This window comes from Chaetodon trifascialis, chromosome 12 (genome assembly GCF_039877785.1).
Source record: "Chaetodon trifascialis isolate fChaTrf1 chromosome 12, fChaTrf1.hap1, whole genome shotgun sequence".
NCBI classification, from domain to species: domain Eukaryota; kingdom Metazoa; phylum Chordata; class Actinopteri; order Chaetodontiformes; family Chaetodontidae; genus Chaetodon; species Chaetodon trifascialis.
In genome coordinates, this window is record NC_092067.1 from 13,516,187 (window position 1) to 13,532,670 (window position 16,484).

General features: G+C 40.6%; 1 protein-coding gene across 1 annotated transcript in view; it reads left to right on the forward strand.

Moving 5' to 3' along the window:
- The window catches only part of hs6st3b (heparan sulfate 6-O-sulfotransferase 3b), a 64,215-nt gene extending 49,018 nt beyond the window's left edge, over positions 1-15,197 (forward strand). The window contains exon 2 of the mRNA XM_070976005.1: positions 8,987-15,197. Within this exon, the coding sequence (XP_070832106.1) occupies positions 8,987-9,755 (769 nt within the window). The 3' untranslated portion in view covers positions 9,756-15,197. The remainder of the gene's footprint in view (positions 1-8,986) is intronic.
- The last annotated feature ends 1,287 nt before the right edge of the window (positions 15,198-16,484 follow it).

The window sequence follows — 16,484 nt, forward strand, 5'->3', positions numbered from 1 at the left end:
TTAAGTGTTTTATTTTCACTGCCTGCTCCTGTATATTGGATCTGGAGATACTCAATCAGATGTAGGTATACAACATTTTGAAAGGATTTTCAACAATTTGACAGCAGAAATGTTTTAAAAACACGAAGACGAGTGTTTGGTATGAAGGTGAATTTAACCATTCTTCTCCGTCTGCTTATTTTGCACACTCTCACTTGCTGGTTCTGAATAGGAGCAGGAGAATATATTCATTGTGCCCACGTCAACGCCAGACTCATTGTAAAACAATACCATAAGATCATACCCTTCAATACTGGCAGAGCAAAAAGCACCTTGGCAGAGCTCTCAGGCTTTGCTTAAACAAAGTCCAGCTCGGTATTGTGTTGTTGTAAAGCTCTGCAGGTGCGTCAAGCACCATGCAGTCACACCTGCTCTGGCACACGCTTCTTCCTCGTGATTCAACCTGAAAGACTGGAACGGTTTATTCTTTATACCATGGTTTGTGTTTGAAGCCCCTGACTAAAGCCAGGTTTTCAACAACTTACTACAATGCTTAATACATAGAAAATGAGGAGCTTACCTCAATATATCTGTGTATGCAAGGGTTTGGATTGCAACTCTACCATTGTTTTTTGGTTAAAGGGCACCACTGGGGCCATCTCACAGAGAGCTGAGATGCTTTAGCTGAGGGCAGTGCCACTGGCATACCTGTATTCCTGTTCAGTCCTGCTGCTGTTAGCTGAACAGTTGTACTGCTTCAGACCATGTTTGAGCGCTGTGGAGCAGCACAACCAGACACAACCTGCTGGAGCTTTTATTATTTTATTTTATTATATTCAATCCTCTGTCCTGGACTTTCAAATTACCTTGTGGATTTTGGATTTGTTCACAGGCAACATTTCTTTCTTTCTTTCCTTTTTTTTTTTTTTTTTTTTTTTTTTAGTGAATGACACATTAAATGTATCTACCCTACCATAGTCGCAAGGGGGTGGTCTTAGCGGATGGTGGCAGTACTCAGTGCAGATTTGTGTGTGGCTGTTTTAGGCATCAAAAGCATTTTGGTTAAGGTTAGGAAACATTATGGTTTTGCTTAAATGTGAATAAACATGGCTTTTTCTGTATCAACCAGACCAAACCCAAGTCAAAAAGTGGTATACTTTAGTGCATTAGAAATATAATTTAAGTATAAAAAAAGTCAATACATTTGTGCTTAATTTGAAGTTTTTGATATGTGCTTTTAAAAAGTGTGCTTCTAAATAGATGCCATTTACTGTAGTTCTACTTAAATGTATTACAAATGAATATAATAAGTCCGCAATACTTAAAGTGGTATTTCAGAGTACTTATTATTGTAAATGTATTATAAATAGTACCAAATCAGAAAATACTTTTAATAGTGATGAAGTGTACTTACTTTCAGGTCCTTTCGAATACAGTGTTAGCGTACTTCCATTTCACTTCATTTTATGTATATTTAAGTAGATTTCAAACTGACTGGTGATATAATAGAGTTGAATGTTTGGAAAAAGCTACTCAAGCGGTACTCAAGGGCCACTTAAGTATACTTGAAGGCAACAAAAATAGCATAAAGCACACTAAGTACATTCTTCAGAAAATAGAATTTAAGTATAACATTTTTGAACCTGGCTGACCTGTCCTTAACATACTGTGAGTGGCCAAAAACAACGTCGTCGGTAAACATGAACGTTTTTTGATTTTTTTCAGACCCATTAATCAAGAACATCTCCTCATTATCTCAGTCTGAATCTCAACAGTAGTCATATGCAAGCCCGCGAAATGTATTTGCTGTTGTTGATTATTTGTACTGAAAGTCATTTCAGAGAGACAGGGTTGATAATGTTATATAAACTGTCTCTGTGCACTCAGTAACCCTGTTTTGTAATACACTCCATGAGCCATTGTCACCGTGGTTGTTAATAAAAACTGATTTCCTCTGGAGCAGCTTGCGGTTCTCATGTTCCACTCTTTGATTTCAGACCTTAAAATACAAAACTATACCAGCCTGAAATTGTTTGTCGAGATTGAATCAGACATCACCATGTTGCCTTCCTCTCTCATAAACTTTTATCATTACCATGATTTACCCGAATGAGGAGTCTCTTGGAAAAGGCTGTAAAAAACAAAGAGCGAGGAAGGCGAGTGATGGTCGTTTGTATGCGACGTCTCGAGTGGAGGAGCGACGATGCACAGCACAGAGAGGAATAAACACCAGGGATACAGAGGGAGATTGACGAGTGAAATCAACAGCGTGATTAATGTGACAACCTTTAAGAAAAGGTTAGGGATCCGGAGGGAACACTAATGTCTAACAGTAATGCAGGACATGGAGGAGAAGCAGAGTGGAGAAAAGGGCAAGAGTCAAGTGAGGCAAAATTACAGGAATACCCCATTCTCACAGTGTACTGCGCTCTGTATGCTGCACTCCCACATCCACATCAATCACACTGACAATACTCAATGTTATAAGTGAGGGATTTTCACACACTGTCCAATTTCATTATCGTTACTTTAAATAACGCAATATTCATAATATTTTGTGACTAATGCAACATGACATACTATCCATAGCTGCATTAGGTTTAGTCAAATACCAAACAGTGCAATGATCCTGCAAATAGAAGGGAAATTACTAAAAGCATCAATTAACATTAATAATTGGAAAGGTGGGTGTTTAATACCTGATAAGTTTGGTATTTTTATGAATTACATGTGAGTTATTCAGAGTTGTAGGTTCAAAACTTAGTCGGGTTTGTTTTGTTTTGCTTCACCTTGCCGTCAGTAGCAAATGACGTATCCATCTGAGACTACGGCAGTGGTTGGATCAGTCAACGTTTTTTACATGGATCAAGCACATATGTTGATTTAAGACTTGTTATTTCTCTAAGGCAACTTTCCACGACTTCAACAGCTGTAGCGGTCTCATCCACGCCTGTCTGTCACTTTCATGAGCCAGCTTCATTGGTTGGTCAGGTAGCTGTACGGGACAATGACGGCCCGGTTCTTAAGCATGCTTTTAGGCTGATCGGCTGACTGTTTGTCTAAACAGCCGTCAGTGAGCTAGACACCAGATGTATTTGGATCGCTGAACAAAGACATGGACAGCAATTCAGAGGCCTGGAATCATTCACACACCCAAAAAATACCTAAAACTCCTCTTGCTTTCAGTGAGGGTTAGGCTTAGAAAACTGTGTCCTCATGTAACATTTCATTGCTCATAATAAGAAGCTGACTGCGACTATTTTGCTTTCAGTGTCTTTAATGATTTAAATGAAATTAATATTACAATCCGGGATACCACATAACTGTAACATCCAAGGGATCCTCTGTTATGCCCCTCTCTTAAAATGAAAGAAAAGTACAACAGAGAGCCTCAAAATGTCACAAACAACACAATGATTCCTGTAGAGAAAGCAGTAAGAATTTAAAAATAAATCTGAAACTAAAATATTAAAACAGCAGAACATGATTAATAGGCAATACACTCATTTATAGGCTTCACAGCGTTCTTTCAATAGATGCACATGAATATGCTGCAGCTTATGAATCAAAGTATGATTCTAGTTGTTGAGCAGCGTATTATGTAACTGTGATGTTACATGTCATCCACAGGCATGCCTGTCTCTCTTGACTGTGACTGTTTAAAGGCAACTGGGCCGAGAAAATGACAGTGAAAAGATGTTTAGAAAATGTTCTTCTTAATGCTGCTGGACTGCAGAGGAGTAGTGGAGAGAGATCAAAGCTGTTACATTGTGAGGATAAATCTGAGAAGTCAGCAGACTGTAAACAGGTAGAGGTTTTGACTATGGCTCTCTCTCTCTCTCACACACACACACACACACACACACACACACACACACACACACACACACACAGAGCACTGCATCCTATCAACATCAGTCAGTCCCACTGTTGTACTGGGACAGGGTCTGTCTTTATTTATTTACTGCTCACTGTGTTAGCCTTTGCTCCCAACAACTTTCTGCCCAGCTCACAGAGGCATGTTGTTATGCTTTTCCCTGTTGTCTAGCCCACCCTCAAGCACCCTCAACAGGAGCCTATCCGACTCCCACACATGAATTTCTTTATGAGTGAATTCAGTTCATCCACTTCGAACACCATGCGCTCAGGCTGAAATGTCCCTTTTAGCAGCCTGCAATCAGAGCGAAGCAGCGGGTTGAAATGGTGTCATTGAGGCTAATTGTGGCCAATTAAAAGTCAGTAGTCGATTGCACTGACGTTGGCTGAGAGTAAGACTGTCCCTTTGTGTTGCATGGGTTTAGAGACTGTTTTAGTGACAATATTCCTATGGGACTAGTGTCGTGCAGGCGGCATGCCTGCAGGGGTGGAAATGTTGGTCGGTTACACAGCCTGAAGAAATTGTAATAACCTCTTGCACCATCATCAGGTCAAATTTTTAATCTGTCCAGTCCTTTGGTTTATGACCAAATCTGCAAATCTATCTACTATCTGTACTTTGTGTTTAATGCTCATTAACAAATGTTAGCATGCTAAGACTAAGCTAAAATGCTAAGCTAACACAGTGAACATGGTAAGGATTATACTTGCTAAACATCAGCATGTTAGCTCTGTCATTATGAGCACATTAGCATTCTGACCGTAGCTTTCAGGTCGAAGCATCATCTCACATCATCATGCCCACAGCTTGATTGACTGTTTCCTTTCACACACCAACTGCATACAGCATAATACTAAATGTACACTAATCTTTATAGTGTACTGTTTTGGCAGTTAGTACAAAGGTAATCAAAAAACTAAACGGGAAATTAAGCAATTTGTGTGCCATGCAAAGGCAATCAAACTGTGACTGGAGAATGATACTGTCAATTAAATCTAACAAAGAGACAGCAAACCGTTATTCCAAAAATTGTTTTCTGATGTGCTCCTTAAACTGTTTCATTACCATCTGCAATGAGTTTTGATGTTTTTCAGCTGTGATTAGCGGCTCCTTCTCCTTCGTGTATCAACTCCACGCTTTGTTTTTAGTGTGCATACTGACAGTTTAGAGAAGTTTTCCTGTATGAACACTAGAAAAACTCTCAGAATTAGTGTAGTATGGACTTGGGACTCAAAGTAGCCCCTGAATAAATTGTTAAGAGCACAGAGCTTATAATGGAAAGAAACAAAAAGACCTTGGTGGTTTAAATGAATATCATATCTCTTTCTCTGCCATTGTCTGAACTTGCTGTTGAGCATTTTTTAGATCGATCAGTCAAACATAGCTTTCAGACTCGCTGTATTTATCAAACTCTTTCCATATCCATTAACCACATCTATTGAAATTACACTAAGCTTCAGTATTCCCCTCTGCAGCTCCCCTCATAATTTCTTCCTTTAGTTTCCATTTTTATCCATACTTTTGAATTCCTCTTCCATCTCTGCTTAATGGCCCCCATTTAGTTTGTGCTCCAGTGAAGTCAGGCTGCCAGTGCTGGTGCAGCTGCTTTAGAGATGAGTATTCTGGGTCGCAATGAGTTGCAGTATACCTCCTATCCATTACTGATCTGTGATTAACAAGAGTTCAATGGAGTTCTTGACTCCAACCCATTGCATGATTGCAGAGAGATGGACATTTCCCCCAATATATGAAATATGATCTTTGTCCCCCCCACCCCACCACCCACAGTGGACCCACAGTGAGATCCACGTTCTTGTTTCAGTGTAATCAAGACCTGTGGTGAATCTGTATCTATAGAGAAGCTTCTTCCTAATAGGCTTCTTCGGATTTTTATCCTTATTCTGCACTCTTTGTGTTCTTAAATCACAGCATCACTGCTGCACATGTTAAATATAAACCAGGGTGTTAATGAGCACATCTGGCTGAGTGTTTTTAACAGGCAGGAGGATGAAATCACTCAGTTGCCGTTTGAAAACTGTGTCTGCTGTTAATTTATCACTAAACTGTGTCGCTATTAACCGACCAAGTTATCACTGTGTTATCAGGCAAATGGAAGTTGGCGTGGAAGTTCCCTAAAAAAGAGGATTAAAGAGTTAATATTGAAAATACGGAGAAATACTTAATTTTGGAGTATTTTAAGAAAACGTCACACACGCACATATACGTGCAGTGTGTCGGGTGTGTGAGCAGTTGAAAAGAAATAGAAAGAAATAAAGAAACATACAAACATATATATGCTCCAGCACATTAAAAAAGGCAGGCAAACCAATGCTTTGTCACAGCTTCGCCGTAAAAACAGTTTCCTATTACAATGTGTATTTATAGTTCCCTTCAGTATTTGATGTGCTTTTTAATACCAATTATCGACAGGAAAGCAGCATCGTAGTGTACAATTTTTCACAGTGATTTGATAGTGAGTGTGAGATGACTTGAGGGGCGGTATTGACGATAACACGAGCCAGAGGTAAGACAACCCTGTTAGTTTACCCCCTCCTCTCTCAACAGCCATCTGTATCACTCAAGAAAAGCCTCCCTGAGACAGCTCTGCAGGCCCGTTGATCCTGATGCATTTTGACACTGATGGTGCACACCACTGACCTCTGGGCTGTCGAGTGCACTCAAACAACACTAGCTGCATGTGTTTATGTCCCAGAGACAGTCTAATGAGGATGTATCCACAGCTAGCCAAATCTAGGAGCAAGTGCCAGGATGCAGCTGCTGCCACCAGGGTTGTAATCACTGGCTCCTGCCTGACTCGTATTGGGTGGCATTGTCAGCAGTGGCATTCTTATGGCACTGGTACGACAAATCCTCCCAAGATAAACCCAAGACATATCTTTGGCAATCTTGTTGTTTGTTCTGTCACATAATGTTGCTATTTGCGCACTTGAATGCATCCAAATATTATCCAGTTTTTCAGGGCATTCTCATCTCAAACATCTCAAATCTAAGAAAATACCATGAATATTCTCTCAGAGCGCTAAGCCAGTGTTATGTTTTAGGTTAGGGTCAGGCAACCAGAAGTTTGATTGAGGTTAGAGAAATAGGTCGGTCGTGGTTAGCCACAGATTAAACCTTCATGCACAGGAGCCCACAACAGCTAGCACTGAATCAGGTCTGCCAGAAGACTTTACTTTAAGTTTCCTTTTCCCACCTCAAAATCCACAGTGTTACTTTACACCTCGCTGTCAGACTACCTCCTGTTTCACTCGGCTTTCAGGACTTAAAAAAAAAGCTTTTCTTAATGTGCAAATGATTGGTATGAGAGCAGGTTGCAATTTACGCCACACTTTACAACATGATTTCTGCACGGAGGAAGTGTTCGTGTTGAGATTTATCAGCCTGTCATCATCTGATGTGGAAACCATAACACACAAATTTGATGATTATTGTGATCATTTTGAAACTGATATATGCAGTATTTGAACTGGCCAGGGCTGCATCTAACAATTGTTTTCATTAGTTCAGCCACTGATTGTGTTGTTGATTAAGCAGTCAATTGCTTAGTATACAAAATGTCAGAAAGCAAATGTCTTGTTTGTATCAGTAAAACAAATTGAGCTAGAACTATGCAACATTTGGACTTTTGCTTAAAAAGTCACACAATTATTAATCCATCATCAAAAAGGTTGCTAGCTTAATCAATTAGTCAATTAAATGACAATTGTTTTGGCTATGGAACGAATTCAGACTCCAATAATGCTTGTGTGATTGCTCAGTGTTAGAGCTGATTTAAGAGGAGCAGTGAGGACAAATGGAACAAGTAGTTCCAAAAAACAGATATAAAAATCCAAACAAACAGTATTTCCTTCCTGAAAAACAACCGGAATGAAGTTTGGGCAAAATATTCCAGTGTGTGCACAATTTCAGAGGCCTTTTTAGACCGCACTGAATCCAACCCTGAAGGAAAAGAATGTCTTAGCACGGGAGGCTGTTTGTGTAGCTCTTTTATTTCCACTCCTGGGTGAGACTGTGTGGATGTTTGCTGTGTTAAAAGAACTGAAGCAGCACTGAGAGCAGCTTTGGAGTCAGTGTGAAATCTCAGCGCCGCACTCCACTTTATCTGCCCAGCCTGTTCCCCAGGGAGGGGTTCACATCATTAAATTTTCACATGGCACTCACAGGACATCACCTTAGGAGAGGTTTACCTGACCAACACCTGATCTGATCTGTCTGATCTTTGTTTTCCATCAGAAGGCACTTTGACACATCTTCGGTTCAGCAGAGTAGATCTCCTTGGAGGTCTTCAACCTTGGCACGAAGGGCAGATGTAGCCGCTGTGGGTGGCTACTCAAGCAAAATATCAATTTGACCTTGAGACTCCGTTCATCTTTGAATTTTTTTTGGAATTTTGCTCCTAATTTTCGGGTAGAAATTGGCTGTTTTGCTTCCTCAACCAAAGAGCTTTATCATTCCTCTCTCTGAATGCCCCTTTGTTGACACTGCAGAAAACTGATGAATCTATGTTAAGCTTGTCTTCCATGTGCAGTGACTGTCCTTTTGACTGAGGACATACTGAGTCTCTAGGGAGAGGCAGTGGTTTGTATTAAAAAGCATAGAGCTCATATAACAGTTCTTCACCACCAAACTGTCAGCCAAGCGTGTTCTCTCTTGTAAAATGCCCTGCTGTGATTGGGTGACAAAGGATGGCTTGGATACTCAGTTAAAAGTGCAACAAATCTGAGTCACGAAACCGAACCCTCATTATTTTGTAACAGTGACATATTTGGGTCAGTTTTACTTACTTTCTGTATGGACTCCTTGGATTACCATTATGTCTTGATTCCCAATCATTCTCCATGTTGGCAGGGGGAAGCAATCTGTGGAATGCCAACAGGTCCACCTCAGTTTTGTACCATCGTTACTCTGACAGCAGGGTTCAATTTCCAAGGGCAATATATAGAAACTCTCTAACAATCTCATTAGCGACTTTCAGCTTGCCAATTAGCATTCAACCTTGAAGTTTCATACACAGACAGGAGTCACCATCTGTCAGTACAATGCAGAGCAGCCCTCTGTGATGATGATGATGTGCTCACAGCTCTCTAACTGTGTTTGTTTTGGCTGCAGGAACTTCTACTACATCACCATGCTGCGTGACCCAGTCTCCCGCTACCTGAGCGAGTGGAAGCACGTCCAGCGTGGAGCCACATGGAAGACCGCCCTTCATATGTGTGATGGACGTTCGCCCACCCAGGACGAGCTGCCCACCTGCTACAACGGGGACGACTGGTCCGGCGTGACCCTGAAAGAGTTCATGAACTGCCCGTCCAACCTGGCCAATAACCGTCAGGTCCGCATGCTGGCTGACCTGAGCCTGGTGGGCTGCTACAACCTGTCCTCCATGAACGAGAGCCAGCGTAACCACATCCTCTTGAGCAGCGCCATGAGCAACCTGAAGAACATGGCTTTCTACGGCCTGACCGAGTTTCAACGCAAGACGCAGTACCTGTTTGAGCGGACGTTCAGCCTGCGCTTCATCTCCGCTTTCACGCAGATCAACAGCACGCGAGCCGCCAACGTGGACCTGAGCGAGCTCGTGCGCAGACGCATCGAGGAGCTCAACTTCCTGGATGTGCAGTTGTACGAGTACGCGAAGGACCTGTTCCTCCAGCGTTTCCAGTTCACCCGCCAGAGGGAGCACCAGGAGGTGCGCTTGAAGAGGCGTGAGGAGAGGCGCTGGCTGAGGGAGCAGAAAGAGCAGGGGAGGCCATGGCCACCCAAACACAGGGGGGGAGGAAACAGAGGAGGGAGAAGGGGAGAAGGATTGGAGAAAGGGACTGACGGTGACTTCTCCACCACCACTGAGGACTACACAAGCCAAGTGGCCCGTTGGTGAGGGTTTGGTCTTAAGAGAGAGGAGCATGAGGGGGATTCCTCAGACTGGTTCAAACATTTCCTTTGACTCTCCCTCTCTCTCACATCCCGTATCTCTCTCTTTTTGTCTCACCGTTAATCTGTCTCCTGCATCTGTCTCTTTCTCAGCTTCAGCGTGGTCCGAGTGCTCTGCTGTTTCTTCATGAAAACTGCCAAGTCTGTGAGTGTCACAGCAGCTCTGCCTTGGAGTGCCCTTTGGTGTCTTAAATCTTTAAATGCTGTTTCTATATTTTTTTTTTTGTCATTTGATTTTTTGCCTTGTTTATCGATCATGTGTTGAATAAGACAGTAAACTGAGGTGAAAGAAAAAAAAAAAAACGATCAAAAGAAGCTGCCATAGACTGCATTGCTCTTAATTTTGACATTCACTGCAAATGAATGTCATTGTCTTTGTTGCAACGGGTAGAAAACATATTCCATTTGAAAGATGTAGGTGTAGAAGAACTGATGGTTGCATGTCACACGTCCACATTATACTGACAACTGGGGAGAGTGATTTCCAAGAGATATACAGTACTGTAAGCCAGTAAACACAATGTATTTATTGTATTTTTATTTCATGACAATGAAACCCTCTCTAAAGACCATGTTGTATGCATGCAGTAACTATGTTTTAAATCAAATTCTATAAGATCTGATGCTTATATTTTGGTTACAGTCCAGAATATGTTATTATCTTAAGTGCAATACCTTGCAGACTTAAACAGGTCTCCCAAAGATGACATATTGTACACATGCAAAGCTAATCACACTGTCACAACAACTGCATCCTGCTGAACAAAATAACTTCCTGCTTTGGGTAGAACAATGTGTTTTTCAAAGGAGAAATGAAAACAAGTGCTCTGTGATGGGAGAAGCATATTCTGTGAGTAATTCGCTTTTGAAGTGGTGGGTTGCAGAGATAAAAAAGTTGGTAAATAGTACACGTGATGAAGTGTGTCAGTGCGGCTGGCGTGTGGCTTGACTGTGAATGAGATGATCAGCATTCAGTTCTCACGGCCCTCCCCATCACACGGGCTGCTTTTACATAGAGCTGACGGCAAACTGCACGGCGGGCGGCGAGAGCGCTCTAATGCCAGCAGAGCACAGGCCTGCAAAGACCAGCCCCAAGCAGACAGTCAAGAAATAAAACACGTCTGTCATTTCTTCTGCCCGATAGTTTCCAGCCCCTCAAATCCAATCAGCGCAGCAGTATATGAAGATGAAAGGCGGGCTTGTTTTTATCTGGTTGAATAGGCTTCAGCGATGCTTTTTATGCGTCTTATCTCATATTCACTCAAAATCCCAGCTTATCAAATTAAATGTTCACTAAATGTCAAGACTGAAGCGGTGTGGCTGCCGCTGTTTTAACAGTCATTTCTCATGTTTCTTCTTTGATTACATATAAAATACCTCAGACAGCACACTTTTGTTTCATTTTAAAGAATCAGCTACATTTTGTCTTGATTAAGTGATTCATCCAGCTCGTGCGATGAATTTGTTGAATGAACGCACGTCCGCTCGTTTGAGCTATTAGGAGCTGTGTGGGTTCACTTGTCTGTGTGGATGCACTTATGTGTGCATGAGTTCAGTGAGTGTGCGGATGGATGGCAGCGAACAAAGAGCATATTGATAACAACTGATGAAGTGTTTCAAGTGGAGCTTCAGATCTGAATATTCTGTCATTCTGTGTGTAATTTACAGCTGAATTCATGTCGTTAGCAGTGAAACAGCATGGTGACAAAATTTTATTTCATGTCAAACGATTGATAAAAGGTCATTTTGGAGTATCGCAGTGATTTTTTGCAATAAACTTTTGTCTTTATTTTATGCTACTTTATACATTTCAAAGGCATTTCAAACTCCACTGCATTTATTTTACAGCTAGAGTTGCCAGTTACTCCACGAACTTTACATGCAACATGAAAATGTTGCTTCAATGCTGATGTAACACAATCCTGTCTGTGAGACATTATGTTTATATACAACTTATTTGCATTCATAATTAGGTTGTGGCAAAAATGTGATCACTGGATCGCCTGGATTATGTTTAGAGATGTTTCTTTGTGTGAAATGAAAGACTACATTTATCTAACTTAAGTGCAGGACTGTAACACTGGAATTAACATCTCTAACATTAACCAAGTGCTTTCAGGGCTTAAACATAACCTGAAAAAGTTGCTGTCTTCACTACACGTGTGTAGTTCATGTATCATATGAAACACATTGCCAGTGATCGCACGTCCACTGTCAGCATTACTGCAATTTGTCAGGTAGGTTAACAACATTTCCTCATTATGCTAATAGAAAACATAATTTGGTCGTCAATTTCGTTTCCCCCAAAACATATTTGCTCTTCTTAATTAGTTGTCCACAAAAGTAATCTCTGGGAGCTTGTATTAACAATAAACCAATTATATAAAACACTTTTTATATGTTCATCTTAAAGCTCATTTCTGCTTTAACCTGAAACACTCTAATCTGCCTCATCAGAACAGTGCGGGTTTGGTTTGAGAGTTGTTCAGTAGTGGAAAAAGCTCCTTTATTTAAGCAAAATTACCAGTACATCAATGCAAATATAGTTAATTGCAGGCACAATCCTAAATATAGAAGTAATGTCACCAAAATGTACTTAAAGTATCAAAGTAAAAGTAATTGTCATGCAGTAGAAATTTCTCTTTTGGCTGCTATGACATTAGTCCTCAAATGTAAACCTATCTGTTTTATACTGTACATGCTAAGTAAATAGATATATTACAGTGTAAGATTGGTAATACTGGTGTGTCATTGTGTAAGCAGAGCTTTACTGTCGTAGCTCCTAGCATGAGGGGTCAGACGGGGTCAGACCGCCCGCCTCCAAGGGGTCACAGAATAAATCTGTAAGGTTATGAGATGATTAATGGAAGAGGAAAGAAGAAAAAACATTCTGTGGGACAAATCTTTGTTTTTTGGTGAACTATTAGATAATCTGGGCCTCAAACATTCATACATCCGACACATGGTCCCAGCTACACGAGGTTTTTCTGTGAGGCTGTGAAGCTCCAGGTTTAATCTTAACAATGAGGTCATATTTCATGAATCTATCTTATGTGTTTTATGCAAAATCCTAATCTGTAAAGTAACCGGCAACACAGTCTGTGAAAGAAATGTAGTGGAGTAAAAAGTACAATACGTCTCTTGAAAATGTTGTGGAGTAAAAGTAGGAAGTAAAATGGGAAATATCCAAGAAAAGTACAAGCACCTCGAAACAGTTCTGTGCTTCAGTAAATCTAATTAGTTCAAATCCACTGGATCTGATTGACAGCTGCCGGTCACTGTCGTGTCACCAACTGTCATCAGATGTTAATTCAGATGTCATTAATTCCTCAGTGGTGCTCAGAAGTGTGTGATATCACATTTATTCCCACTTTAATCCAATCAGAAGAGCACAGTGAAAATGATAATGGTGGCTAAATTCCCTTTAGTTGCTTCAGCTTCAGTGTCACACATCGCACATGTTATAAGCAACACCTGTTCTTTTCCTCCAGTGTCAAAATGTCTGCTGTGGAAAAGGCTTATTGTGATATTGTTACTTTTACTCTAGCACCTCTTTAACCACACGTTGTATGCATTAATGGCAATTCTAAAGCCACTCGCTCACAGGCTGATTTCTTTTTAAAAGCGGTAATTGCCATTTTGTTTTCAGAAAAGTCTTTTAATAAACCAACGTGCTGCACTGCTGTGTGACAGGCTGCAGGAATTATAATGTTCCCCATTGACAGATGGCACGAGCACTGCATGAGCAGTGGAAGTGCCGTATAGCTATTAATGAAACACTTCTCCCAGTGTTGTAAATGTGCTGTAGACCCAAATTATATACTGTGTGTGCATCTCTGCCTGTGTGTGTCATTGTATTATTGTAAACAAGAGAATGCAAAAGGAGAAAAGGGTGCACAATGTGCTGCAAGCAATGAAAGGTGTTTAATTGAGAGTTTTAGTTTAGGAACTTAAATGAGCTCAAGTGTGCAAAGAAGGAGCTGAGGTGTCATTCAAAGGGGAATAAGGGTAAAACAGCTGAGGTCTAAGCCCAATAAGCACCATAATTAGCTGCAGTGCACCAGAAGGAGGTGAAGAGGTGTGTGTGTGTGTGTGTGTGTGTGTGTGTGTGTGTGTGTGTGTGTGTGTGTGTGTGTGTGTGTGTGTGTGTGTGATCACATGTCTGTGTTATTGTTATCACAAACACCAGTGTTGCGCTGCCTTAAAGCCTTCAGTGAGATACAGACTTGTCACTCACACGCGATTTCACGAGAGAGGCAGGGAGCAATCAAAAGGAGCTGAAATAGCAGTTACAGTTGTAAATGTTAAGGTGTTTGTTTAAAAAAAATGTGTGTTTATCTGTAATAAAGCAACTGTGACATGGGAAAGATCAGAGAAACAGCCTGATCACAGTATCTCAATCAGATGTGTGCAGCCGGTGATGGTGACTGCTGAGTGGCTCTGGGGTCAGACAGTTCATTTAATAGAGATTAAGCTGAGAGGAACCACTCAAACTCCAGCTTATTAATACTCGGATGACTTCAGCATCGGGAGAGAGAGTGGACTCTGCTGTATGAGCTGGTGTCAAATGTTTTTCCGGGGTACGGCAAGCAGAGAGAACAAAAAAAAAAAAGTCCCTTTATCTGATCTACTCCTGAAATTTCTGGTCTCAGTTAACACTGGAGTCGGTGAAGCAGTCGAGTGGCACGCCTTTCACTTTGAGGCTCATGGCACAAAACATGTAAGTCCCTGTGCTTTGATAAGTTATATTAAGTGGAGGACAAATAATGGCTAAAGAGTGAAAATTGGATTTAGAGGAAGCTGAAGACAAATGTTTGATAGGGGTTAAAGAGCGTAACCCCACTCTGCTGAACTGCCACCTGAAGGGGAAAAATTCCCCAAAAATGCTAAATATTTCAGAAAGTATGAAAGGTACAAGATTGGAAAGCAACTCCAACAATGTCCTCCATAAGCTGAACACGCTGAAGTTAAAATGAATTAAGTTAAAGTCATTTACTGTGCATCCATTGCCTTGCCATGATCAACAACATGTAGATAGAAAACACATTTGAAGGCTGACATCTCAGAAACTCATGAACAAATGTTTTGCAGAGGTCAGGGTTTAGCTCTCAGCCGCGGAGGCCACTGTCTGGTCTGGGATTCATCAGCGTCAGCCCTCTCTGCTTATTCCAGTCTGACAGGGTACCAGACAGTTTGACTGCTGAATAATAAAAAAATCAAACAAGACTGTACTCTTCAAATTTAGCCTTTATTATTTCTTTCACTGTTCTCTTTGTATTTCTGTTCACCAAATAATCTCCTAAAAGACTTTGCACCAATTTTGAAAATGGAAAAGTGAAAATTCTCCGACTACAGTGTAAATAAAATAATGGGGGGAAAAAAAGAAAAAGAGCCAACATGAATTTGGCACTCAAAGTTTTACTGACACTCCCAGAAAAGTGTGACATGCCGCTTTGTAAAGGAGCATCTGAATGAATTTGTACTGCCACTCCATCAAAGCGCACATCTCCGAGAAGCTTTTATTTGTTTATTCATATAATTTCAACTGTTGCTAAAGAATGGCTTTGCCTGATTGAAAATACCAGTATTACCAACACCTCAGTGGTAATGGGTGAGAGCTTTCTTAGTGTAAGAATTTCTATGTACATGTTAAAAGTCTTGTGATGAAATGAACAGTCTAAGAGCCTTTTGGCGTGTAATATTTAATCTACCATTTTTCTTGTAAGACCTGAAAAAAATGAGTGAATTCTGCTTAAGATATCAGAAATAAATGCATTGAATGGCCATGACATGATGACGTGTGTTGCTTTTATATTCTCAGACAGGATATTTAAAGCAATGTGCACAAGTTTTGTGACAGTCATAGTGAGTATTATTATTTCATCCATTCATCCGTACATCCATCTGCTGTATCCGGTTATCAGGATATCTATCCCATCATGCATTGGGAAATGTTAAATGTATGCATGCATCATCAGCCCCTATATATGAATTCATAGCAAAGCTCTGGCTTTCAGCTGTTTTTTTAATATTCTAGGAACACACAGAAAAAAAAACACTCAAATATAGGTTTGCAGGTGTTCCCAAAGAACTCATCTCTTCCCAAAGAGCTGTTGAAAATGTATTCACGAAAGTTGCTTTGTGAACCATCTCAGGAATTCACAAAGCAGCTCAATGACAGCATGAACCGTATACTGAGCAGTGAGAGGGATGTTCAGTTTAACCATATTCTAGTCCATATGTGATGCAGACACGGAGAGATGTAATGACGTTTCCTTGATTATGTTCGATGTAATTTACTTAGCATCTGTCAACCAATTGAAGGAACCATGTAGAACATTGTTTTATGTCGACAGATCCCATTTCCAGACGGCTTTACCGACTAGTTTTTCAAAGCTCAACAAGCAGCATGTATATGTGCAGACTCAGACACAGGCAGCTCTGCACAACTGCAAAACGCATATTCATCTTAAAATTCATATTTCTTCTCATATGATGAAATAGCAAGATAAGCAGATGCTGGCTTGACATTTTCATCTATTTCAGTTTAATTCAGCTAATCAGTCAGTTGAATATTTATTTATTGTTGTAACTGGTAAATTCACTGTATATTGGCAAAACAAGCTCTGAATTATTACAGTAGAGTATATTTTTGAAGAATAGTGCCCTGAAAAGC